The sequence below is a fragment of the Bubalus kerabau genome, chromosome 8 (genome assembly GCF_029407905.1).
Source record: "Bubalus kerabau isolate K-KA32 ecotype Philippines breed swamp buffalo chromosome 8, PCC_UOA_SB_1v2, whole genome shotgun sequence".
Classification (NCBI taxonomy): Eukaryota; Metazoa; Chordata; class Mammalia; order Artiodactyla; family Bovidae; genus Bubalus; species Bubalus kerabau.
The window spans coordinates 120,818,285-120,844,741 of NC_073631.1; the positions used below are offsets into that span (position 1 = coordinate 120,818,285).

The 26,457-nt window shown below is 46.6% G+C and overlaps 1 protein-coding gene across 5 annotated transcripts in view; it reads left to right on the forward strand.

Moving 5' to 3' along the window:
• Nucleotides 1-26,457, forward strand: part of RBM33 (RNA binding motif protein 33) — a 108,084-nt gene that overhangs the window by 58,908 nt on the left and 22,719 nt on the right. For all 5 annotated transcript variants that reach the window (XM_055591361.1, XM_055591362.1, XM_055591363.1 and 2 more), the window contains 5 exons: nucleotides 14,652-14,784; nucleotides 15,165-15,508; nucleotides 16,733-17,005; nucleotides 18,379-18,666; nucleotides 21,965-22,609. In XM_055591361.1, the coding sequence (XP_055447336.1) occupies nucleotides 14,652-14,784; nucleotides 15,165-15,508; nucleotides 16,733-17,005; nucleotides 18,379-18,666; nucleotides 21,965-22,609 (1,683 nt within the window). The remainder of the gene's footprint in view (nucleotides 1-14,651; nucleotides 14,785-15,164; nucleotides 15,509-16,732; nucleotides 17,006-18,378; nucleotides 18,667-21,964; nucleotides 22,610-26,457) is intronic.

The window sequence follows — 26,457 nt, forward strand, 5'->3', positions numbered from 1 at the left end:
TTCTTAATAGTCTATTTTGTTGGACAGTTTTGTAAAAACTTGAGAATTCTCAATTTAGCATTAGTGTGCCTAGAAACTGTACTAAAGTGATAATACCTGCAGTCTTAGAATTAAACGATTAGAGAGAACTCCAGGGGCCTGGCAGGCTACAGCCCGTGAGGTCAAGGAGTCGGACATGCCTGGGTGAGTGAGCACACACAAGCTACGCTTAGTGTAGCAACGCTAATATTTTAATTTCCTGTTAATGAATTTTATTTATAGAATTGAATAAACATTTTCTAAAAACAAAGATTTGAATATCAAAGTAATATCCTAAGAAAGGGATTCCTTCCTTTTGATCGTTTTGGAAACTCCTGCTCAAGCTCTCAGCAGTGAGCCGGCGCGCCGTGTGTCAAGTTAGTCTCTGTCCAGACGGTGTTTTTCCTTCATTCCTTCGTGCATGGGATTTAGTGAAGTGCTTTGTCATTTAGGTTTCTGTCTAAAAATTAGATTCACGTATTTAATTTTAGTTACAGATATAGCCATTAGTGCTTTCTTCTCACTTAAGCTTTTATTCCCAGGACTATTTTATTTTTTCAGGTCAGAATTGTGAATCTTTTTTTAAACTATAATATGTCTCAGTTGATAGCACACATATCAGAGAATGAATCCTTTTCATGCTTACTTTCATATCAGAATATTAATCTGCTGAATGTAAAATGTGCCTTGAAGTAGTGACTGCTTACAAGCGCGGACAGACACAGGAAGAGAGCGTGTGCTCAGGAATTCAGAGTGCCTGTTGGTCCCTCCTCCCGTTCCTTCTGTCCGGTCCAGTCCTGGCATCTAGCCACCTACCGTGCCCCAGTCTGCTCCTGAAGTGTTTCTGTTCCTGCCAGGACCTTTGAGTGGGATTTTGCAGGACAGTGTGGTTTTCTCTTTTGTTTTGTTTTTGCAAGGGAGTGGGGCTGGGGAGACTGTTCACCTTTCTACAAGTAGGCTTGTGCTTCTGTGTCTGTTAGAATTCTGTTCTGAGTTCCAACGTCTTTGTTTTACACGTTAGTTTCATAGGTTTCTCTTTCCACAGAGGCTGTATCTGATGTTTTTGTCGTTAAAGTTTTAAGTCCTTTCCTTATCTGTAAGTATGGTTATTCATTTATGTATTTGTCCTCAGATTTGTTGTTTTTAAAAGTTTGTCCACTTAAAGTAACGCTGGAGTGTTGATTAATGATATTTTCAGAAGTGTTGCTTTGAGATTTTGCTAATGTAATTTGTTTTCAGTGTCAGATAAAGCATATGGATAAATTTTAAGTAACTCCCATTGTGAAGATTCTTGACTTAGGATATTTTAAAACCTATTCATTCATTTTGCATTGGTGTTTCTGTCAGGGCTGGTATTTCAGGGTAGCTAGTTACTGAATCATTTTCATGCTTGCTTTCTTTTTCATGCTTACATTCTCAGTGCTGGTATTTCAGGGTAGCTAGTTAAATACTCTGTAATTTGGCTGCTGAATAATTTCCTAGTGATCTTCGTTTAAATTGAAACTAAGTTACGTTCAGAAAGGACTCACATGCCGAGTTTGAATTACTCTTCTTAGTGATTCCTTTGTGAGGTAGACCCCGATACCTGGGGTTGAGATTTGTCTCCCGTGTGATTCCAGCTCCTCTCAGGTAGGTCTGACTGCGCTGTGCTTCCATGGAGCAGGGGGCCTGGTATCAGGTGGTGGTGATTGACACTTCTGGATGTATTTTATATGGCGTTTCATGCAAATCATGTTTGATGAGACTGCTGCATCAAATTACATTTCTTTTTGATTACAGCCCTTGCAGATGTGAATCCAGACTTTATTCCATCTAGGAAAAAGAAGTCTTTCTTTTGAACCCTCACTGTTTTTACAACTTGCCTTCAATGCTCTGTAATTATTAGCACTTAAGATGGGGAAGTCATGATGGGCATTTTCTCTGATCAGATCTGTGAGTAGTAGCAGGCAGCTGTGGGAGGAGACTCTTCCCGCTGTCAGACATTGTCAGGCTTGCAGCGCGAGAATGCATTTTAAAATGCAGGTGACATAATACCCAACATCCTCCGTTTGCTAGTGGGTTTCTGATTAATCGTGATTACCATACATTATCATACCATCAAATTTAATCGTATCAGTGAATTCCCATCTGCAGCAGTAACAGGAGCAGCTTAGCACTGTGGTAACAGCTATTAAATATGGTGGCTATAAAACTGAGCGCCCCATTGACTTGACTGCGTGCCCTGCCAGCGTGCCCTGTGTGTGTTGAGTGGAGAGATAGTGGAGGGAGTCCACACCCGTAACTCGAAGGCAGGGAATACTCAGGTGTGCTCAGTCTGAGCTCCTTGTGACCCCATGGACTGTAGCCCGCCAAGCTCCTCTGTCCATGGGATTTCCCAGGCAAGAATACTGCAGTGGGTTGCCATTTCCTTCCCCAGAGGATCTCTTGCACCTCCTGCATTGGCAGGTGGATTCTTTACAAACCTGGGATCCCACAAGATCAAGAGATCAAGTCAAGCCATTAAGTCTCAGTGTAAAAACTGCACTGTTAAAGTGTGATATACTATTTTATTTAATTTTGGGCTAAGTAAGAATGTCATATTGAGTTGAATACCTTTCATAAATCCCGAGATATATAGTTCCATTGTAGAGTAGACTTAAACTTTGAGTATGACTTGCCCATCTGTAATTTAATAATTCAGCCAGTGAAATACAATAGCACAAATTTTCAAAGTCTTAGAATGACTTCTGTGCAAAGAAAATCTCTGTCGTATTTTTACTTTCTCCTGCAAAACATACCATTTTTTAAATTAATGTTATTTTTCCTGGAGTCCTTGAAGAGCCATAGGTCTTTTCAGATGAATTTCGAAAGTGACCTTATTTTAAAGTCCTTCTGAAAGCGCTTCTTACAAAAGACTAGAGGTTTTGTTTTGTTTTTTAACTTGTGACATTTAGTCCTTTGGATGCACAGTCTGATCTTCACACAGGGGTGTCGCCACTGCCGTAGACAGGCGTTCTGTCTCCCCGGACGACATTGTGTGCCGCCCCTTGTAGGCAGCCCTCTCCCAGCCCAGCCCCTGGCAGACCCTCATCTGGCTTCTGCTCCTGAAAATGGTGAATGGAATCGCGTGCCTGGCTTCATTGTGGGTCTTGCTTCCTGCACGCAGCGCAGTGCGTTGGAGACTCGTTTACCCTTCGGTCACAACAGCCAGGGGCTGTCCTTTCGTACGGACCAGCAGTACTCCCTTGTGCAGATGCACCCCCGTTAGTCTACTCAGTTGCTGTTTGGCCAGAATTCTCTGTGGTCAGAGTGGGTAGTTAGGAGGGCGGGTTGTAAGCCATATGGCAGATACATTCAGATGACAGTTTTGAAACAGGCTGCATGCTTTCAGTCCGTGGAGCTGGTCCTGCTGCTGTGCTCAGTCCTTGATTGAGTGACGAAATACCGTCTTCTTGGACCACGTACCGGTGACTGATCGGTCGGTGGAAAATGAGGAGTATCACTGAGTAATTACAGTATTCCAGATTTTGTGCAGAGCTTGCATTCCACAACCTTAAGAGGGTATCATTTTCTCCACTTTACAGATAGAGAAACTGAGTCTTGGAAAGGGTAAAAGGTTCAAGTTCACATAACTGGTGCAGGAGGTAGGATTGGAACCAGGTCAGTCTGAGTCTCTTGATCGTGCTGAACCTTCTCCTTTTTTCTGAAAATATTAAAACACACCTCAGTAAACCGGAGAAAGATAATTGCATCTGGTAAGTTGAATCATAACCATAACATATAAGATGGTGCTTGTCAGGAGTGCTGCAGTGGAGAGTGTCCTATGTATGGTAGGGCCTGTCATTGGGTGAGCTTGTTAAGAAGGGGTAAGGGGTGAGATGCAGGGATAAAGAGTTTTTCATTTTATGAAAAAACGTAGCAAATAGTCTTTAGTAGGTTAGTCAGAAGCAGTATTTTGTACTGAAGTGTTACAGCTTGTGGTGCCTGCTCCTCCTTGAACCAGTTGTGTTACCACGGCTCATGTGCGTTCTGGCCCCGCCCCAGTAGGAAACCTAGGTGCTTCAGGATGCTTAGAATGCATCTGCAGATAAGCGAGTACCTTCTAGGAAAATGAATGTAGACATTTAAACAAGGCATAACCTGAAAGAAAAAAGAAATCTATGGAAAACACTGAAATAAGAGGATTAACATTGTGACAGTGGGCTCTAATTTTAATTGTGTTGGGGGTCACCAGTGGTCTTTATTCCTTGCGTTTAACCCATTTAATCAGAATTAACTGAGAGGCATTATTTAGTGTCTTTTGGTTTCTTACATAGTTCTTTGCATTTTAAGTGAGATTAATAAATGAAAACACGTTGAAGCAGCAGGCTGTAATTTATTGAAAGATTCACGAAGTTTCAATGACATTGTTAAGGTATTCAATTAGTCTTACTAAAATATACCAACTGACCCTTTCGGGGAAGCTGATAAGTCACATAATAGCTGTTAGAACCTCTTTATTCTTTGCATTATACGATTAACTTTGTGCTAAGCAATTTATGCAAAGTGTTCATCTTTTTCTTTTTTTGTAACCGAAGTTATCAGTTCTTCCTGAATAGGATGAACATAGATAACATCATATAATTAACAAGAGATGCAAAAAGGAAGTACAATTTGTATAAGAATTATATGAGGGAGAATGATAATTTCTTACCTTGGACTTTTAAAGGGATATAAAGGAAAGCAAAACAGAGCAGTTATTTGAAAAGATTAAGGTAGCTTTTTCTTTCAAATGGTCGAATGACAATAGTACTAGAAATTCTGTTAAGTGAGGTATTTACAACTCCCTAATAGTCTTAAAATAATCCTGCATTTGCTAGAGATAATTTATTATCCTTTTTACTTGTGAAATGACAGACATTATTGAATGACTGTTCACATCAAGAGAACGCCCGACTTGGGAACCTTGGTACCTGAGGACAGATCGGTCCCAGGAGAAGCAGTGTGTGAGAGGAGAAAGCAGTTTTAAGCCAGGAGTCTGACAGTGTGAGTTCACGCCCTATTTATTTGACAGTGGTGGTGGTATTCACTTGCTCAGTTGTGTCTGACTCTGTGACCCCGTGGACTGCAGCAAGCCAGGCTTCCCTGTCCTTCACCGTCTCCTGGAGCTTGGTCAAACTCATGTCCGTCGAGTTGGTGATGCCATCCAATCATCTCATCCTGTTGTCCCTTTCTCTTGCCCTCAGTCTTTGCCAGCATCAGGGTCTTTTCTAGTGAGCCGGCTCTTGGCATCAGGTGGCCAAAGTATTGGAGCTTCAGCTTCAGTATTAGTCCTTCCATCGAATATTCAGAGTTGATTTCCTTTAGAGATTGACTAGTTTAATCTCCGTGCTGTCCAGGGGACTCTCAAGAGTCTACTCCAGCACCACAGTTCAAAGGCATCAGCTCTCCAGCACTCAGCAGATAGTCCAGCTCACATCCGTACAGGACCACTGGAAAAACCATAGCTTTGACTATGCAGACCTTTGTTGGCAAAGTAATGTCTCTGCTTTTTAATATGCTGTCTAGGTTGGTCATAGCTTTTCTTCCAAGGAGTAAGCGTCTTTTTACTTTTGTGGCTGCCGTCACCGTCCACAGTGATTTTGGAGCCCAAGAAAATGAAGTCTATCACTGCTTCCATTGTTTCCCCATCTGTTTGCCATGAAGTGATGGGACTGGATGCCATGATCATGATCTTCATTTTTTGAATGCTGAGTTTTAAACCAGCTTTTTCACTCTCCTCTTTCACCTTCATCAGAATGTTCTTTAGTTCCTCTTCGCTTTCTGCTATTGACAGTGTAACTTTGGCTAATTCAGTTTAACCCTGTAAACCTGAGTTTCTTCATCCCTTAGGGGAAAAGTGATTGGTTCTGCTGTGTTTATGAAAAACACAGTTGCTACTAGGGTTATCAGCCAGGATGCGAATGAGGCTGCATATAACGGACAGCTCGGGTAACGGTGACTTAGAAACCTGCTGTCATATTTTTTGCATAAAAGAGAAAGTTCTTCCGGGTTGGTGTAGTTGTTTCCTCTGTTGTTATCAGTTCTGTGTTGTCATTTTTTCCCCTACCCAAGTTTCGGGCTGAAAGAGGAGAAGGAGCAGGAGGCAAAGGCCTGTGCCCGCTGAGGCCGCCCCATCCAGCAGCCAGCTCGTCTTGTCTCAAGGCGGGTCTGCTGATCTTGCAGCTGGGCACCCTGTTGTCCTTCCATTACTGAGCGAGAGGTGAGAGTTTATACTAGGGAAGCAACTCGCAGGCTTTTCCACACGGATAAAATACACGGTCAGAGTTTAAGTTGTATAAATAAAGAAAAACAAAGTGACGTGTATTCAAAACAGAAGAGAAAATGGTGAGGGAAAAATGGTGTTGTGAGCTTAACGATACCTATTTGTTAAAGTATTTTATACAGCCAGTACTTACTGGTAACAGTCGGCAGCTTTGGGGACCTTCGAGCTGAAAATTTTTCTGTTTAGATATCCACACTCCAGTTCTGTTGCCCATCGAGGCGAATGGAGGCAGTTCGGGGCCTGTGCGTCTTCCCAGAAGGTCTCCCTCGTGTCCAGCACTGGCTGACATCGCTAGAGAGGGAGCCCTTGTCACCGTGTATGTCGAGTATCAGCCACTGTCTGTCTGTCTGAACCATCTGTTGTTTTACCTGCCCTCTTCCCAATTCTGCTTCCACCTGGCTCTCCTGCAGGCGTTTGTCGTCCTGGAAATGGGCTTCTTCCCGGTTGGACAGGATTCGTTTATCGTTAAGCTGGCTCTGTCCCAGTTTTGGCCTCTCTCGTTTGTTCTCCTCAGGGTGGCTTTCCTCTCCTTTGGGGCCTGTGTGTGACCTGCCATGACCTTCCCTGGCACCCGCTGCCCCCACCTGGCTGTCCTAGGCTCCCGCACCTTGCCAGTGTCCCTTAGTTTCAAGGTTAAGCCCACAAAACCCCTGTATCCATTGTTACTCCGTTGAGCCTCTTCCAGAGGCAGAGATTTCCTTGTTTACTCAGCTTGAGTCAGCTGTTTCTTTCTAAGCTGTAGATCGCATCTGTGGCCTTCCCTCCTTTTATCAGTGTCTCAGGTTGATCAGATAAGCACCCCTAATTTGTTTTGCCCGTTCATGCCAGCCGTGGAATCTCCACAGCTGTCTGACTTTTGCCTTTAGAATTTACTGTTTTTCTTGACTCTAAAGCATGCACACACTCTCCCTTGATTACATAACCATAGGTGACTGTGAGACATTGAGATGGAAAAGGGGATATGAACGGAAGCCCCTGCCCTTGCTGTTCACAGCCCGCAGTCTGCAGCATTGTGCCTGGGCGTCTGTGTCTGTCCTTAGGGTGAGGCCTGGCTCCGGTGCGTTCCCGCCTCGTGCTTTGTGCAGGGCGGGTGAGTGCTCAGAAGAGTGTCATGAGCAAGAGCTGCCCAAGTGGAGCTCTCTGTAGCGTGGGCAGCATAGCCTGGGGGGTCGGGGTGCATGGGGCTAGGAAGGGCACAGGGGGTGCAGCACAGGAGCGGTGGGGCCGGGCTGACATGGAGTTTCCGGTCAGAGGCCCCCCACCCTGGCCTGACCTCCGGGGGCGGGGGCGGGGGCGGGGCTCCGCAGTGTGAGTCCGACCTGAGTTGTCCTTCCTGGGTAGAATGTATGGCTATGGCAGGGAGTCCTCGGTGAATCCGCCACCATCTGCCAGGGTGGCACATGCGTTGCTGGGATGTTTGGCCCTGGCCAGTGAAGGTGGCATGGCGACGGCCCTGGAGTGCCCAGCACGGGAGTGTCAGCGGAGTGGACTGACTCCACAGCCCTGAGCCCTCGGTGGCTCACCTTGGGAAGCTTATTTCTCACTCAGGTCCCGCTCTGGGCATCTTCCTCTGGCCCCCGGGTCTCTCTCTAGCCCTGGCAGATGGGGAGAGAGGGAGGGCTATCCGTGGGAAGTTGTCTTGGACTAAGTGGGCCTGCAGCCGGCCCCCATCACCTGTGCTCAAGCGCCGTCTGCCAGAAGGTGGTCACGAGGCCATGTGGCTTTAGGATCGTCATGTGTTTTCCAGAGGCATGGTTCTCCAGTTGGCTCTGCAGCCAGGAGGACACTGGCCTGGGCTGTGCTCCTTCACAGCCGTGTTGGAGAGTACCCACCCACCTCCCACCTCTGTCTGTTCTGCAGGAAAGGTCCCTCTTCTCTAACCGTAGGGATATGTTTGCAGGGTGCGGACGCGCGTCTCCAGGTTCGTGTTACCTTCTCTCTAACCGTATGACATCATTACGTGCAGGTTAGAGCATGTTGCTCTTGTGAAGTTAGGTTGGGGAGCAGGGGCTGTCGGTCTTGGCTGCTCTCTGTTCTGACTGCCCTGTCTGTGCTCCGAATCTACCAGGGTCAGGAACCAGGGGCCGGTCGCCGGCTCCTCGGCCAGCACGGCCTGCCTCCCTCTCTCTCCTCCCTGAGGCTCAGCCGCCCCGACTGTGCTTCCCGGCCCCGGGTACTGGCTGTGCTGTGGTGTCCTCCATGGGCTGTGGGCCCGGGGAGCTCATCCCCTGGGCGTCTTCCCAGGTGGTTCAGCACCTGGGAAGAGCCTGAGTGTCAGCGCAGGTGACGGAGGTTCGATCCCTGAGTTGGAAAGAATCCCTGGAGTAGGAAATGGCAACCCAGTCCAGTATTCTTTTTTGCCTGGGAAATCCCATAGACTGAGGACCAGGTGGGCTACAGTCCCTGGGGTCACAAAGAGTCTGACATGACTGAGCAACTAAGCACAAGCCCAATATAATTATTAATTATATTAATAATAAGCTAATACAACTGTAATGTGTGTGTTTGTGGGGGAGTGCCATCTGTAGGAGTGCCATGGAGGGTGATAGTGACAGGCATGATGATCTGCTGCTGCTTGCTGGGTACTCCTAAGTGCTTGCATGTGCTTCGTCTTCCCCCGTGAGGTGGGTCCTACCCATCTCCCCTGTCCTATGGAGGAGGAAACTGAGGCCCAGAGCGATTTGATGGTGTGTGCTGGGCTGTGAGTGTGATTGTAATGGGAGGGCTGGGAGACAAGGGCCGAGACTGTCAGACCAGCCCTGGAGTCCACTTTCTCAGTCACTGATGCTTTAGGCTGGAGGATCATTTGGAAGTTCCAGTTCCAGGTAATATTACTGATGCAGAAAGAAGTCTGCGGCTTTGCTGTGTATTGCTAAAGGACACCTGAATGCTTGTGTACATACTGTTAGCACAGGGCTGATCAGTAAAAGGGAAGAAGGTTTGAGAGGGAGTTGAAAATCACAGTCTGAAGATTCCAAGGTGGGCAAGATTCATGATCCCATATATGTTCAGTTTAATATCAAAAATTGTCCTTGCTACTGCTACGTTGCTTCAGTCGTGTCCGACTCTGTGTGACCGCACAGACGGCAGCCCACCAGGCTCCCTCGTCCCTGGGATTCTCCAGGCAAGAACACTGGAGTGGGTTGCCATTTCCTTCTCCAATGCATGAAAATGAAAAGTGAAAGTGAAGTCGCTCAGTAGTGTCTGACTCTTCGGGACCCCATGGACTGCAGCCTACCAGGCTCTTCCATCCATGGGGTTTTCCAGGCAAGAGTACTGGAGTGGGGTGCCATTGCCTTCTCCGAAAATTGTCCTTAGAAGTTAGAAATATTCAAAATAATCTCCCAGGAAATCTGAAAGTGCTTAGAGACCCTCAGGCAGCTTGAAATTTTTCCTGAAAACTAGCTACATCAGTCTCCTTCGAGCTCATTCTTGTAACTCTGTGACTGCTTCCTTTTAGGAAAGGCTGAAGGGGTTAAGGAGAGGATGTGTGCCCTGATCTCCTCCTCTGCAAAGTGAAAGTCAAAAAGTAGCAAGCTTCCTACTAACACAGTGGGGAAAGCCAGTGTGTTTCTCCATGGATACTTTGCCTAATTTGTCATGAGAGAACCTGTGTTTGGGCGGACTTGAAATCACTTGTGCGACAACAGGAGAGAAGGTTGTAAAGAGCCCCACTGCAGCAGCCACATGACCAGTGCCATTCAGAGCTTCATCTGGGGGGGTGAGACTTGTGGCTCTAAGGTGCATTTATAAACAAAAGGCAGAGTTTATAAATGACCACAGATGGCAGAGGAAGCCTGAGTGTTTTCCCAGCATGATGTGAGCCTGATAGGAGAAATGCTGTGAAGTATTGTGACTTCACATGTTAAGTGATGAAGAAAGCTGTGTTTGTAGGCAGGACAGAAAGTTAGGAAGTGCTTCAAGCTTCTCTGAACTGTGAGCAGAATCAGGGAAGCAAGACAGAATCCGACACGGCTGGCTTCTGGAGAGCTGAGCGGAGGCGGCAGCTCTGGAGTGATTCTTCGGCACCTGGGGCTGAGTTCCGCCTTCCAGGTGTTGACGGTACAGCCGGCAACACTGCAGACCTCGTGTGTCCTTCAGTGGCCTCTCGGGACTGAAGCGGAAGTGGGCTGGGCTGGGTGGGGTGCGGGAGGCCCTGGACGAGGGACTCTGAGAACATTGCTTCTGAGCAATGGAAGTTAAGCTTTGTCTTACTTCTTAGGGGGACCGGTGCGAGTTTTTAAGTCAGTAAACGTTCCCGTGAGTGCTGCTGCTTTCCAGTGGTTCATCCGAAACAGCACTGAGGGGCTGAGTGGAAGTAGCCCTACAGGACTTTCTCTCTTTCTCAGAAAATGCTTTTTACTCTTCCCATCCTTCTTTCTGATACCGTTCTCTATGTCTGTCCTCTTTTGTCAGCTCACTAGCATAGCAATGACTGATAGAGCTAGTGAGTTGCGAGCCCTGAAGTGTGCTAACCATAGTTCACATTGAAAGCCTGTTAGCAAATCGGTAGTGTAATAGTTCCGACTCTGTTGTCATTCAGCATCTTGTTCCTGTTTTTTACTTGAAAGCTGGCCAAATGCAGTATCAGAATGTGAATGAAAATTTCTAGAGTACTGCTAACATTAGCCTTGAGCACATGATTCATGGCAGAAAGTTCTCTGTGGATGGAGGTGCAGCCGGGGAGAAGCTCGAGGGGCGGGAGCATGGGAGAGGGTCGCAGGCAGCCAGGGAGCCTCAAGGGACACTGCTGGGCCTGTCAAGAGGAAGGGGAAGCTTGGCAGGGGTCTGACGTGGCGTGTGTAGAGCTCCACCCAGCAGTGCTGGGGTCTGTGGGGACGCGGGCTCGGGGGCCAACCTTGGCCCGGGCGCACACAGTGTCTCCTGGAGCAGCACGGCCCCAGGACAGACCACTGGCAGGAGAGTGAAGGAGGGACAGGGAAAAGGCAGTTTCTGAACCAGGGGCTTATGAGAGGGCTCACATTTTGGTTGAAACAGAAGCACAGAGTGAACATTTTCCTGAAGAAGTCAGGATGTGGACATTTGTACAGAATGCGATGGTTTCCAGAATTCATGTTTGGCATAATAGTTATAAACTGTGATTTTCATGTCTGAGTCGGGAAAGTGTCATTTTTAGAATCCCCAGATTTAGTCATTTTGATGACTTACATGCACTGAAACTTTCCCTACTGTATTTTCACTTGTTTTTCTGGGGTACTAAAATCTGTGATTAAAAAATAAAATATATAATAGTGTCACGTGATTGGATTCCCTTGGCTGTGAAGCAGGGCACGTCCCTCCACCCTCACCGTGCGTCGGGGAGCTCAGGCAGACAGCGCGGGAGCCGGGGCGGTGGAGGCCGTGGCCGTCACGTCCGGTCTCCGCCCGTCCTGCCTGCGACGCAGGTGCTCGCGCCAGCTTCACAGAGTGACTTGACTCCCGTGCCGATGGCTGCGGCCGCTGCTGCTGCCCTGCGGGAGTGCGCTGGAAGCAGGGGCTCTCGCGCGGAGACTGACCTGGGAAGGAGGGAGGGTTCTCTCTCCCTCTTGTGACGGTGCCCAGACGCGAGCCTCGGTGCCGACTCCGGCTGGGCCTCACTCGTCCCCGGGTCTCCCACCACGTGCCCTTGGGGCTGTCAGACTATCCAGGGAGGCAGGGTATCGACCCCAGGTCCCGGTGACAGCGTCAGTAAGCCCCCCCGGGTCCAGCCCAGGTGTCTCACGCCCACTTCTCAGCACACGGGTGGGCCGGCCAGAGTGAGGGCCTTTCCTGGCACAGCCGTCCTCCTGCCAACGACGGGCACTTCCACATCCACGGGACTTTCCTGAGGCCTCTCGGGGTGCTGTCTGCCCCGCCAAGCCTGCACCCAGGCAGACCCTGCCCTGGTGGCCTGACGCAGGCCATACACACTGGCTTACACGTGATCCCCGTGCAGTTATCTGAAGGGAGCTAACATTTCTTAGGATGCTGTAAAGGTTGGAAATGTTTTTTTACTTGTCTTCAGGTATGTGTTAATGTTTTACTATTTGTAAGCTAAAACCTCATGAAAAGTACACGTGTTTTATTTTTATAAGGCTTTAAATTTAGTGATTTCTTTTCCCTTTTACACCCAGTGCCTTGTTTGAGGCTGTGGTGTATGTGGTTAATGTCTCTTACCTGTCCCTTCTGTGTTGGTCTCTTTGAAACGGTCTCTTGGTGCTCCTCTCCCAGAGGAGGGACAGGCAGGTACACTCACGCAGCCTGAGGAGCAGGCTGTGTCGCTGAGCCCCGGTTTACTCAGGCGAGCGCTGCTAATTAGTGTGTCATGTTGCACACATGGGAGGCAGCATGACCATCAAATCTTGTGAAACGGGGGGCGGGCAGTTTTAAGTTTTATTTTCTGGGCCACTCCAAGAAAAATGATTTAAGCATTAAAAAAAAAAATGATTGGACCTTGATTGCTAATATGTTATCATCCAGAAGGTTTTGAAATACATTTACATGTGAGGAAGAAGGTCTGTAAAACTACAGACAGGATACTAATGCTGTATTTCATGAATACTTTATTAATAATTATTCTTTTTAAGTTACTTGACAAAATACCCATGTAAATGCACACTACATATTCATTGACTGCACACAAAAATACGAGTCGTTTTAAAACGGGGGGAAAGAGTGGCAGTGGAAGACAGAAGTCCGTCGGGATTCCTAGTGTGATTTGACCAGTCAGTGTCCGTGTAGGAGAGCTGATGCTGGTAGAAATAGGCTTTTCCAGCATTGTATTGGGTTAGTGCAAAAGAGTAAATATTGAAGAACATCCATATCACAGCATCATATTAGAAGTTTCAAATTAACATTGTGATAAAAATATATACATTTATTAGGGGTACAAAAATGCGATGATTTAGTCTGAGAGTGTACGGTCATGTATTCTCAGTTATAAATCCGACATTTGTCAGTTCCCAATATTTAATGCTTCAGTTGTATCTTAATTGATGCCTTTATCTTGGGTGAGAAGTGATGTTCCCTTATGTCAGATGTCAAACATTGTGAGGTGAGAATGTCCTAGATTTCACCCACATAGACAACAGACTACAAGAATTTCATCTTTGCGGCTTTCTGACCACAATATCTCTGTGTCTTTTTATGAAGAAGTAATGTTTGTGTCTAAATATAATTTTGTTGATGTCATATAGCCAATGGTCTTACAGGTTTGTGATGTTTATTCTGGTGTTTGTTTTGCATTATCCTTGAAACACTATGGATAGAGCAGCTGTTTAAAGAGAGAAGGAAAGCAAATGTAGTTTGCAAAAGTGTTTTCAACATTGTAATATAATGCCACAGTTAGAGAGACTGGCTAGTTGTATTAGTAATGAAAGAACAGGAGAATCATAGGATTTCAAGTTTATGGGAAATGTGATTTTTTTAAAAGTTGAGAAATTCTTAATGAAGTGTTATTAAATGATAGGATATATAGTTAATGAATTTCTGGAAAAATAAGTAGGAAAAAATGGGGCGTTCTTAAGTAAATGTATTTTTAAAAATTCTCCATTAATACTTGGAAAACCAACTGAAAAATGACTTTTTAAGAATCAAGATATAGTTGATTTACAATATTAGTTTTGGGTGTATAATATAGTGATTTAAAATTTTTATAGATGATATTTCACTTAAAGTTATTATAAAATACTGGCTGAAAATAATTATAAAATACTGGCTGAAAAAGAAGTAAGTAATTTTAGGGGTTTTTTTTTTTTGTAATTTTTTACTAGTAATGTGTTCTTGAAAAATGGTAATCTGTAAGAGGTCAAAATTTTTTAGCCAGTGGAATCTGACTGTAGTATTTCTTTTGTATTAATGTGGTTTCTTAAACATTTTCACATTTTCCTATTTCATCAGACATGGCTGATTTTTGTTACAGTACACATTCAATTTCTTTTTCTTCTTTTGAAGTAAAGCAACTTCATAGCTGTGGCTTATGGTCGTTTCAGAAAGCTAGCAAAGAATAGCATGTTTGAGAAGATAAATGTCAGAAACGCTGGAAGTAGACATTTAGTCTTTCAGATTAATGGGCAAAAAGGTCAATAATTGCGTGGATTTCAGTAAGCTTAAAATATTCTGCTGGTTCTGTAGTACTGTGCAAATATTGAATTAATTTTTAGGTGTTGCATTTTGATGGTTGACTGTTTAATTATGAGAGAGATATACAAAATACACCTATTTTGTAACATGAGGTTGTATATAGATGGGGGTGGGGCTGCAGGAGATCAGTTACTTGATGTTTTCAGAGTAAAACTTAAAACAGATACACCTTTCTGAACATTGCCGCATATTTTCCCGCCTTCTATCCTGTTTTCCTGCTGTTCTTTAGGGCCCTCCAGAGTTCCCGCAGCACACGCCTGGCCCCGTCCCCAACAGCTTCAGCCAGCCCCCTCGGCTTCCTCTTCAGGACCAGTGGAGGGCCCCGCCCCCGCCCCAGGAGCGAGACCCTTTCTTCTTGGGAGGTAAAAGTGGGTGCGGAGGATGGGAAGAGAGCTGTGTGGGCCCCTGTGCCCGGCCACGTTTATGCTTCATCCGTGCTCAGCCCCCAGCCGGAGCTTCTGTGAAGAGGGTCAGGTTTCTGCGCCATAGCCTGCCTGTCATTTCAGACGCTGTGATCGGGCACTAGTGGCATCTGAAACGTGAAGGCCTCACAGGAAGGGGGCCGTCATCTATAGAAAAAAACGAAGGAAGTGATCTAGAAACAGAGGCAAACCTAGAGTTCTTTTCAGATATTCACCCCCAGCCACCACTTGTAACTTTTCTTAGTAGGACAGTACGTGAAGCTGATTTCTATGGAGTGTTCTGTCTAACTAGAGGTAAGTAATGTTGCAACTCCGCTCAGTTTCAGGTGAGCCGAGGTTCCCGAGCCATCTCTTCCTGGAGCAGCGAAGTCCCCCCCCACCGCCACCTCCTCCCACGCTCCTCAGCAGTGGTCACCCTGTGCCCACGCCCAGCCCCTTGCCGTTCACCCAGCCCGGTCCAGCGTTCAGTCAGCAGGGACAGCAGCCTGTGTTCCCCAGAGAGAGGCCCGTGAGGCCAGCCCTCCAGCCGCCGGGGCCTGTGGGGCTCCTGCACTTCAGCCAGCCAGGGTCTGCGGCCACGAGGCCCTTCATCCCTCCTCGCCAGCCCTTCCTGCCGGGCCCGGGACAGCCCTTCCTGCCCACCCACACGCAGCCCAGTCTGCAGGTGAGTGGCTTGTGGTTCAGAATCCAAAGGACAAGCTCCACCTTTTCATTCTAGTCTACTGAGATGTGGAGAGTGTTTAGAGAACAGGGGCGTTAAACTTAATGTACTCTTGATTAAAGACAACTTTCTTAATATTGCTTCTTAACCATGGGAAAAATGGAGATAGTGATTGTCATTTTTTGGGGAAATGAAAAAATTCAGTATTAAGATTTTGTAAAGGATGTTCTATATACTGCTAATAAAATTACAGCATATTTTGATAATACCTTTGCTTATCACTGCAAGATTCTCAGAAGGTTAACAGGAAGTTGGGTTCTTTGTCAGATCACATTCCTGCAGGGTGTAGTGGGGAAAAAGGGGTTGCTGCTGCCTCCTTATTTGAGAGATTAGCGTGCCCTCTGCTGGTGGTTTTTTCATCAGCTGCTGGAGTGTGCTCTCACCAGAGCGTTTTGTCCTGTATTTTAAGTTTCCTCTTGAGGTGTGTAACGATGATGTGCTTGAACCAATTGTTTAGAAACCACATAGAATATGTACCTGAAATAAAAACAGGTAAACGGTTATTTCTTAAGATGGTAAAGTAAGATAAACATTTTCTTCCTAATAGTAAAAACTGTAATTTGGGAGCTCCCCGGCGGACCAGTGATTAGCACTCCTGTATTTCACTGCCGCAGGCGTGGGTTCACCTGGTTCCCCCATCTAGAAACAGTTAGCCCAGCTGGGGTGACACATGGCTCAGCCTTTTCGGCGCTCGCGTCCCCATGGTGCTCGCATCCCCATAGCGCTCGCGTCCCCATGGTGCTCTCTTTCCCCAGGTAGCTTGTTACCGTCTCTAACGGTGGTGCGTTTCCTTCACTGCTGCAGACGTTGGCATTATCTGGCTGTCCCCAGCTCAGGCACGCGCCGCGTCTTTCAGTGCGTGGGGATTAGACAGTGTTGCAGAGAGCGTCCCTGAGGTTGTGTCTCCTTCCTCCCCAGTTATTTCCTCAGGATGCATTCCTGGAAGTTCAGAATTTGACGGTTTAGAGCAGATGGAAAATGCCAGATAGTAGTTTTTGGCTTATTACTGCCTTTAAGGTATTATTCACCTTCATCAACCAATATGAAATGAAATTAGTGCCACTTGAAGTTCCTTCTGGTGTTGAGGTCTTCAGGGAAGTGGCTGCGCTGGAGCGTGACTGGTTCACATGTGGTAAACTGTCGTCTCTTTCTCTTTTGGCCTGGAAGGGGCCGCTGCACCCCCCGCTGCCCCCGCCGCACCAGCCGCAGCCGCAGCCGCAGCCGCAGCCCCCGCTCCAGCCGCCGCTGCAGCCCCCGCTGCAGCCGCCCCCGCCGCACCAGCCTCCGCACCAGCCGCAGCAGCACCACCACCACCTCTCCGTGCCGCCCCCTCCGCTGATGCCTGTGGCTCAGCCCCAGTTCAGGCCTCACATGCCGGCGGCCCAGCCTCAGCCCAGCAGCAGCCGGATGCAGTGCCCCCAGCGCCCGGGGCTGCGGCACGTGAGTGTCCCGTGTCCTCAGCCGGCTCCGGGGACGCCTGTTCTGGCACAGGACTTTGGTGTGTCTGCCTGTTTCTGTAGTGATAGATGAGGTTATTGATTGACGCATAACTTAGAAAATATTTTTGGGTGATAGTCATGCTACCTTTGCCAGTGGTTTATTACTTGCTACTGAGATTATCTCTAACTCCTCGGGCAACTAGTGCATATGTAAGTGAATTCAGGAAGAATTTATTGAATATCCTTTGTTGTCAGGTGCTACTCTAGTTCCCGGCAATAGACCAGTGCACAGAAGAGACGCATTTCCTGCCTTCATGGAGCTTAATCATGGGGGCAAGCCGCATTGATTCAAGTGCTGTCAGCAGATGTGTGGCTTGTCAGGCATTGAAAGAGACTAGAAAATGCATGTTGCTTTGAAATTCAAAGATTAGTCATCATTACTGTCTTGTCCCCCATTAGATGGACGCATGCTAAGTCATCTCAGTGGTGTCCGACTCTTTGTGACCCCATGGACTATAGCCCACCAGGCTCCTCTGTCCATGAGATTTTCCGGGCAAGAGTACTGGAGTGGGTTGCCATTTCCCTCTCCAGGGGATCTTCTCCACCCAGGGATTGAACCTGGGTCATTTCCATTGCAGGTGGATTCTTTCTTGTCTGAACCACCAGGGAAGCAAACCTGTGTTTTTCTTTAAGTAACATTGAGACTAAAATGATATAAAAAATAGGAAAGAATTTCTAGATCTAGAAAGAAGGTGCTTTGTAACCTGGACTTATAAGCAGAGTGGCAGACATGCCCTCAGCCTTGAGCTGAACTGCCTTGGGTACTCCCTCGCTGGCCTCTCACAGATCTGCACGCTCTTCTAGGTGTGCGGTCTGTTGAGAATCCTGAGAACGAACATGACTGACAAGTGTCCTCTCCGATGAAACCTTGGGGCATCTTTCTCCTCCAGAGTGTAGTTTTTTTAGGGCACTAACTTAATGCTTCGTTCTTTGTTCTAACTGGAATTTAGGGGCCCGTTGATCGTGGGGGTGCCAGTAACCCAGCTGATCCTCATGCAGGAGTTGATCGCTCTGTTGATTCTGTTAAAAATGCCCCAGTCCTGTAAGGCAGCTACTGCAGTCATCTGGTGTAATACCCGTAAGGAGGAGGCTGTTCGCAGGCCGCTGTGGTACCTTTCCCAGTCCCAGGGCTTAGCTGTAGGCTGTGCTGCTACATAGAGCAAGAGACATTTATGTAGGAAGAAAAGGTTTACCAGCGGGACAGTGTCCGCTTCCCAAAAGAGAAGTCACTCACTCGGTCAGATTAATCTCATGTGCCCAGTTTCTTCTCCCGAGTCTCCAGTTGTGATTAGAATTTCTTTCTTCCTGTGACAGAACACTACTTCTCAGAATGTGACCAAGCGACCAATGCAGCAAATGCAGCCAACTGCTCCGAGAAACAGTAATTTGCGTGAATTACCGATCGCGCCGTCTCACGTTATAGAGATGAGTACCAGTCGCTGCTCCTCCACACCTGCGGCTCAAGTGAAACCCATCATGAGCACGTCTCCCCCCTCGAGGCCCGGGGTGGGGCCCAGGAACGCACAGGGGAAGGCTGAAGGCAGAGTCAAGCCGCTTAGCCCTGTGGGTCAGCCTAAAGAGGAAGCAAAGACCGAACCAGAGGTGGGGCTTTTTTTTCTTTTTAATTAAAAAGTAATACTTGGTCTCAAACAGGGAGATCTTATAATCAACCTGTACCTCTTAGGTAAGAGGTAAGTACTTCTTTCCTGCTTAGAACACATTTAGCATCCAGTGTGTTCTTCCCAGAATCTTCTCACTTTCTTTTCACTGGTTCTCCTTGTAGCCTAACCACCATATTCGTAGAAGATAGTTTCATTCTCACTGGCCCTGTCTTAGATTGTGTTTATGTATTTATACAGTTGCAGTTACATGTTGCACAATCTGTGTATATCAGGAATCTTAGCAGACTACTTCTCTAAAAGGCCCAGATGATAAATATTTCAGGTTTTATAGTCTGGATGGTCTCTCAGAATGACTCAGCTCTGTAGGTTTAGCACAGAAGCAGTTATAGACGGGTCGTGCATGGATGGGCATGGGTGTGTGCTGTGAGCACTTTGTGTGAAGAGTCGGTGCTGGGCCGAATTTGGCTCATGGGCCTTAGTTAGCTGACCCCTGACATACACTCTTACGTTCCTGCGACTTGTTCTGCTTTTACACTGTGAACTACCAGAAGTAGGACCAGTTTTACTATGGACCTTTAAATAAGACGGGGGTGGGCGTACTTTGTTTTGAATTGTGTATATTATTGCTGATTTCTAAGTAGGTATAAATAGGTAAGAATAAATAAAAATGCACGTCAGTGTTCTACATGATTTCCAATTGAGATGTTATTTGATACAGTTTTGGTTGCTTGGTTGTGTTTTGCTTAGAGGTGGCTCAGTATTAACGCAGTGTTAGTCATGAAGCTTAAAACTTTTAGGGTATTTCTTTCCATTAGTAACATTTTTTAGCTTACTCCTGGGACAAGCCTCTTCCGTCCATTGGTCTCCTGTCCAAGTAATGAGTGTGCTTATCTAGTGCTTCCCTGCAGCTTCCCTCTGGGCTCCCCCTAGAATCACAGACGCGGAGGCTGGGCAGGGTCTCATGCGATGCAGCTTTCACAACGCCGGGCTGTCCCGTGCAGCGCAGGCCAGGGCACACCCCTGAGCAGCCCACTGCCGTCGCTAGCAGAGCGGCTCTGGGCCTGTTACTTCACGTATGCTGTTGGGTGTGTGTGTCAGAGACATGCCAGAAGACCTGTATGTGAAAGTTATGCTAATTTTATAGTAGTGTATAGAGTGTAAGAAATAAGTATTGTGTATTAACTTAATGTTAATCGACTTTATGTATAAAAGAGTAATGGCACAAAGACTTTCCTCAGGTAAGAATACAAGCAAGTCGTGTTTTCTTATTAGATTGTCTTCTAATAAATTATTGTAGCAGCTGTTAAGGTAATGCTTCCAAATCAGAGGTGTAAATATAAAGTAAAAATATTGAGCTAACATTTAAAAACATATTATTAGAAGAAGGGTGACGTTACGGTTTTAAAATCAATATATGAAAAAATAATGTAGATTTACAAAGTGGACTGGGATGATTTAGAAATCTTTGGTAACAGTTTTATCTTGCTTTTAGTTTATGTAGGTAGTTCCTGACTCACGTATAAATGGACTTGGCTCAGAGAGGGAGGTCACACACAGCTGTCTGGTGACAGTGGCTGAGTGAGCGAGGAAGGTGGCTTTTGAGGCTCGCTGTTGGGCAGTCTGCCCGCCCCGTCCGTAGTGGCTGGCTCAGCAGGCTTCTGCGGACGTCTTCTCTAGAGGAAGACGGGCGCTCCGTGCGTGACATGGGCTTGCGGTGGCCACAGTGCAAGTGGGGTAGAGCCAGGAGGGCAGTTTTTTGTGGGGGTTGTTTTTTTGTTTCTTTTGCTTTTTAAAGTCTGCTATTTGTTTTGCTTAGGTAAATGTGAAATGTGATTTCTCTTAATTTCACCCAGTTGATAATGATATAATAAAGGACAAGTCTATTTCAAAATATTTTTACCTATATTTTTGAACATACTGTAACTGTTTTTTGATTTTCTTGGGGAAAATCCGAGTAGGTGGTAACTGTCCTGCTTTCAAACAGTGCGCCTTCTGGACCTGTTACTGTTGCCCCAGGATGACCTGGCTCTTGGGCTTTTTGAACATTTGTTTTCCTGTCTTCCCCTAATGTCCCTTGCAGCTCTGTGTAGCTCTCTTCTAGCTTCAGATTTGCTGTTTGAAGTTAGATGACTGAGTTGGTCAGAATTGCTTCTGAGATGCAGGTAATGAGGCTTTGGCTCTGTGCCTTGTAGGTCCAGTGCACGGGCCCTGGGGGCACCAGCAACTCTTCAGCGGTATTTCAGCCTTATGGTGGTGGTTTAGTTGCTCAGTCGTGTCCGATTCTTGCAGCCCCATGGAACTGTAGCCCGTCAGGCTCCTCTGTCCCTGGGATTCTCCAAGCAAGAATGCTGGAGTGGGTTGCTATTCCCTTTTCCAGGGGATCTTCCCAGCCCAGGGATTGAACTCAGGTCTCCTGCACTGCAGACAAATTTGGTCTTTAATCCCAAACTTGTAAGGTTTATCTGTTAGCAGTGGGTTCTGGGCAGAGTCAACCCTGTTATATTCTCTTGTAAAGGGTCTGTGAGTGATGACATCTCTGATTTTTTAGAAAGAAAATTATTACAATTTTAAACATGCTTAACTTCTAATAAAGTTTCCTCTCTGAGTGCTTTTTTTTTTTTTGAAAATTACTGGACTTTATAAAGATTATTTGGATAGACTTGGAGTGGTTTGGGGCTGGCATAGTGACGGCGCCCCTTGTACACCATCAATACTCCAGTGCTGCACTTGGCAGCATTGTGATTCTGAGGAGAGGGCATGAGTTCAAGGTCAGAGAGATTGACTTGGCTGTTCATTATGAGCAATTATTCTGTGACAAATGAGTTTGAGATCAGACTGAAAATTCTGTACGAAAAATCAATAGTTCTAATCAGGCCCTTTCAGGTCATTGACACCCACCTTTTGTTGGTTCGTCAGAGAAGAGCCAGATAAAACCTGTGACAGCAGGGCCCCTGCCGCTGCAGTTTCCATTTCAAACACATTTTGATATCGTAAATGAAGAGTTTAATTGATTTAAAGTTGTAAATGAGTGGACATTTACATTATTTCATTTTTAATATTCTGATAAGATTTTCCAAATTAGCTTTAGCTGTGTAAATTTTTTTCCCTCCCGTGGGGAAGGAGTTCCACTTAAAGTGTATAGGCAGACTTGAATGGTTTCTTTCAGATCCTGAATTAAAGGGTTTTTAGAAAGTGCCTTTTCTTAAGTTTGTTGAAAGAGACTAGAACCGTAGCTCGCCTCGTACTCCAAAGTAAAGCACGTGTGTTTCTGGTTTCAGTTTCCTGATGAAGATGAAGAAACGAGGTTGTACCGCCTGAAGATAGAGGAGCAGAAGCGCCTGCGAGAAGAGATCCTGAAGCAGAAGGAGCTGCGGCGGCAGCAGCAGGCGGGTGCCCGGAAGAAGGAGCTGCTCGAGAGGCTGGCCCAGCAGCAGCAGCAGCAGCAGCTCTGCGCCCCGCCCGCCCCCGCCGTGCCCGGCGAGCCGACGCCCACCCTGCCGCCCGCCAACGGTAACCCGCTGCTTCCCTTCCCGGGGCCTCCGGTCAGACCCAATGTGAAAAACAGACTCCTCGTCAAAAACCAGGACGTGGCCGTTGCAAACGTTCCACCAAAAACATCGGGTTTTGTGCCGTCTGGTGCTCACACACAGTATCCAGGACAGCAGATGAAACCACTGAGACACCTGAGACAGGCCAGAACCGTACCTCAGAGTCCAGCTCAGCACAAAGCCCTGCAGGCAAAGCCTGCCGATGCGGAGGGGCCGCCGCCGCCTTCCCAGGCCGCTCGAGCCGCATCCCTCCAAGGCCGGCCCCCGGAGGCCAAGCCCGGCGCCAAGAGGACTGTCATGCACCGGGCCAACAGTGGCGGTGGAGACGGGCCACACGTCAGCTCCAAGGTCAGGGTGATTAAGTTGTCAGGCGGGGTAAGTTGACGAGGTCACCAGGGCCTCTTGGACTCTGTGTTTCTCCGAGTGTGTCCCAGCTCCCAGAGAGTCTGTGAAGGTGGGGTCAGGTCACCCTCTGCAGTCCCGTGCACAGCCCCTGTCCCCCGAAGTGCTGGGACCCCTGCTTCAGGTCTCTCGAGTGCTAGTGGAAAACCAGTGTGACAGTTCCTAAAGTCCTGTTCTAGGAGTTTTGTAGAATTTTTAACTTCTTTTTGTAGATAATTTATAATAGAATCCTCAATTTTGTTTTAAAAATTAAATTTCCTTGACCACAAAACAGGTAATTTATTGCGTGTAGCTTTAGATTCAGTGGTGCCTGTGGGTGGGGAGGGGACAGTTTGTGTTGCTTTTAAGCAGCTTTGTCCCAGACACCATTTCCTGTCTTCCAGTTCAGGCTGGTTGCTCCACCCCTCCATCCCCGTTTGAGGAGAAAGGGGATCGACCGGATCCTGGCATGCAATCACGGGGGTCTTCCCGCGGTGTCCTTCAGAAGTGGGGCGCACGTTGCTCCTCGCCTCATCTTAGCTCGGAACCCATCTTAGAGCGTCTATAGCGAAGCAGCCTGGCTTTGCAGTCTGGGTAAACCCAGCGCTTAAACCGAGCAGACTGGCTGCAGACAGACCCTGCTGCAGGAGATCCTCCTGCCAACCCGCGTGGAATGCTGCTGTTGTTCAGTCGCTCAGTCGTGTCTGACTCTGCGACCCCATGGACTGTACAGCTGGCCAGGCTCTTTTGTCCATGAAATTTCCCAGGCAAGAGTACTGGAGTGGGTTGTCATTTCCTTCTCCAGGGGATCTTCCTGACCCAGGGATCAAACCTGCATCTTCTTCATTGCAGGCGGGTTCTTTACCACTGAGCCACCTAGTGCTTTCTTAACCCTGCCGTGCAGTCTCTACTTACTATAGAAGGTACGCCCATCTCTTGCTTTAATTGTCATCAGTTAACCACAAAATATTTACAGTAGGGAAAATGCGTGCTTAGTCGCTTCAGTCATGTCCGACTCTGTGACCCCATGGACTGTAGCCCGCCAGGCTCCTCTGTCCATGATACTCTCCAAACAAGATTACCGGAGTGGGTTGCCATGCCCTCCTCTAGGGGATCTTTCCAACCCAGGGATCAAACCCATGTCTCTTATGTCTCCTGCATTGGCAGGTGAGTTCTTTACCTCTAGTGCCACCTGGGAATCCTGTAGGAAAAGTAAAGGACCTCAAATTCTCAGTCCCTCCGGGGATGGCAGAACCACTACAAAGTGGAAGGAGTGTGGAGTCATTTGCTGTGCTGAATTAAGGGCAACTCGTCCTTAGCCCTTTAATTAGATGAGTGTCCATTGCTTTTGTTTCTCAGTTTGTATGCTAAAGATGTGAAGTATTTCAAATGCCATAAGAAAATTTTTGATAAACCAAATCTATTTTTTCTCACCTCCATTCATTGTGATTCAGAATGTTGATAAGTAACTGGCCTGTGTTGTATCAGATTGTTTTATCTTTAGGTGAAAACCCAAGTGTTCATCAGTTTCTAGCGCCTTTGTGGCTCCTTGCTTTTGACCTTGTTTTAATCATAGTCTTTGTCATGTTTTTACTGGAGTTATAAACTCAGAGCATGGGCCCTGGGGCCGAGGTTGGGAGTAGGCCTTTTGCCCGGGCAGTCAGGTGGTGCCCTGCAGGCCAGTGCACTCTGGGCTCTGGGGGACTAGGAGGTGCAGGGTGAGGCTCTGCTGTTACGGGCAGTCTTCAACTGATGAACGCCTGGTCTTCAAAAGAATTTATCTGCTTCAGTTTTTGCTCTTTTGCGCTGATGGAAAACTATGTTTTTTATATCAGATCATATTCTGAAATCATGCTGTATGATTTTACAATACACAGGAAAACAACAGAGGAATTTTACATGGAGGTAGTTATCTGCCAAACGTTGAAGTGGTTTTTTAGCTCTTCTTAATCCTTAAGTTTTAAGTTAACTACCCAACGTGTTCTGTGAATTAAGATTTTTTTTTATTCCAGTTCATTTCAGTCGCTCAGTCATGTCTGACTCTTTGCGACCCCATGAATCACAGCACGCCAGGCCTCCCTGTCCATCACCAACTCCCGGAGTTCACTCAGACTCACGTCCATTGAGTCAGTGATGCCATCCAGCCATCTCGTCCTCTGTCGTCCCCTTCTCCTCCTGCCCCCAATCCCTCCCAGCATCAGAGTCTTTTCCAATGAGTCAACTCTTTGCATGAGGTGGCCAAAGTACTGGAGTTTCAGCTTTAGTGTCATTCCTTCCAAAGAAATCCCAGGGCTGATCTCCTTCAGAATGGACTGGTTGGATCTCCTTGCAGTCCAAGGGACTCTCAAGAGTCTTCTCCAACAAAAGCATCATCTCCAGTTCAAAAGCATCAATTCTTCGGCGCTCAGCCTTCTTCACAGTCCAACTCTCACATCCATACATGACCACAGGAAAAACCATAGCCTTGACTAGACGGATGTTTGTTGGCAAAGTAATGTCTCTGCTTTTGAATATGCTATCTAGATTGGTCATAACTTTCCTTCCAAGGAGTAAGCGTCTTTTAATTTCATTGCTGCATTCACCATCTGCAGTGATTTTGGCGCCCCAAAAAATAAAGTCTGACAGTGTTTTCCACTGTTTCCCCGTCTATTTCCCATGAAGTGATGGGACCAGATGCCATGATCTTCGTTTTCTGGATGTTGAGCTTTAAGCCAACTTTTTCACTCTCCACTTTGACTTTCATCAAGAGGCTTTAGTTCCTCTTCACTTTCTTTCATGTGGGTGGTGTCATCTTCATATCTGAGGTTATTGATATTTCTCCCGGCAGTCTTGATTCCAGCTTGTGCTTCTATTCCAGTAATGCCTCCATATTGGCAACTTCCGCCTTTTCAGAGGATAGTGGTCTCTTGTTTGTATCTCTGGAGTAGAACAGTGTTTCCCTCATGTCCTGGGTTTTTGTTGTTGTTGTTGTGTGTGTGTGTGTGTTTTGGTGGGTAGGAACTGTTTGTAAGAGAACATACCCATTGTGCAAAAAGGAGACTGTTTAAGTGCTAAACCAAGTACCCTATCATTTTCCCTCTTCCTCCTGCCCCTGCTGGTCTTTGTCCCCTCGCAGGGACTGAGGTGTTAATGCCCAGGGCTGTGCTGTGTCGCGCGCCTGGAGCCGAACTGGCCACCCCGGTGAGGGTCTGGCAGGGGCTTCCTCTCTGGGAGGATTGACTTGTGTGCTGCACCTGTGGAGAATGGTATTTATGCATTTCAGGTTTATAATTACTCGTTTAATAAAAGCATCTCATTGTCAGCCGGTCCATGTTCTTGTATTTTGCTATGATTCCAGGCCTTCTTCACCTTCTGTTAGTACCAGAGTGTATGTTTTGTTTATAAGATTTCCTACAGAAATTTACTCTTCAGAGAGTTTTATTTCCTTCACTTTTTTTTTTTTTAACCTAAACTGGCATCTAATGTATGAAATTATTCTTTGCATTCATTGGTCTCCGTACAGGACACTGAACTATCATGGTATGTAAAGCTGTTTAGAAATTATGCGTTGGTGGTGATCAGAGTCAAAATATGCATCTACAGAATTGTTAGGAAGACAGAATTTTCTTGGCAGTCTTATTCTGATATACAAATTGAAAATATATTACAACTTAAATTAGGTTTCTCTAGGTGAGCTTTTACCTGTGAGGCAATGGTGAATCAACGAGAACTTCTCTTTTTGTCATTTTCCATATTTCATTATCTCTAATTAAATAATTTTTCTTTGGATTTTATTAAATTGGATTTTTTAAAAGGTGAAAGAGCCTGAGTCTTAAGACTAGGATTTTCAGTCTGCCCTTTCA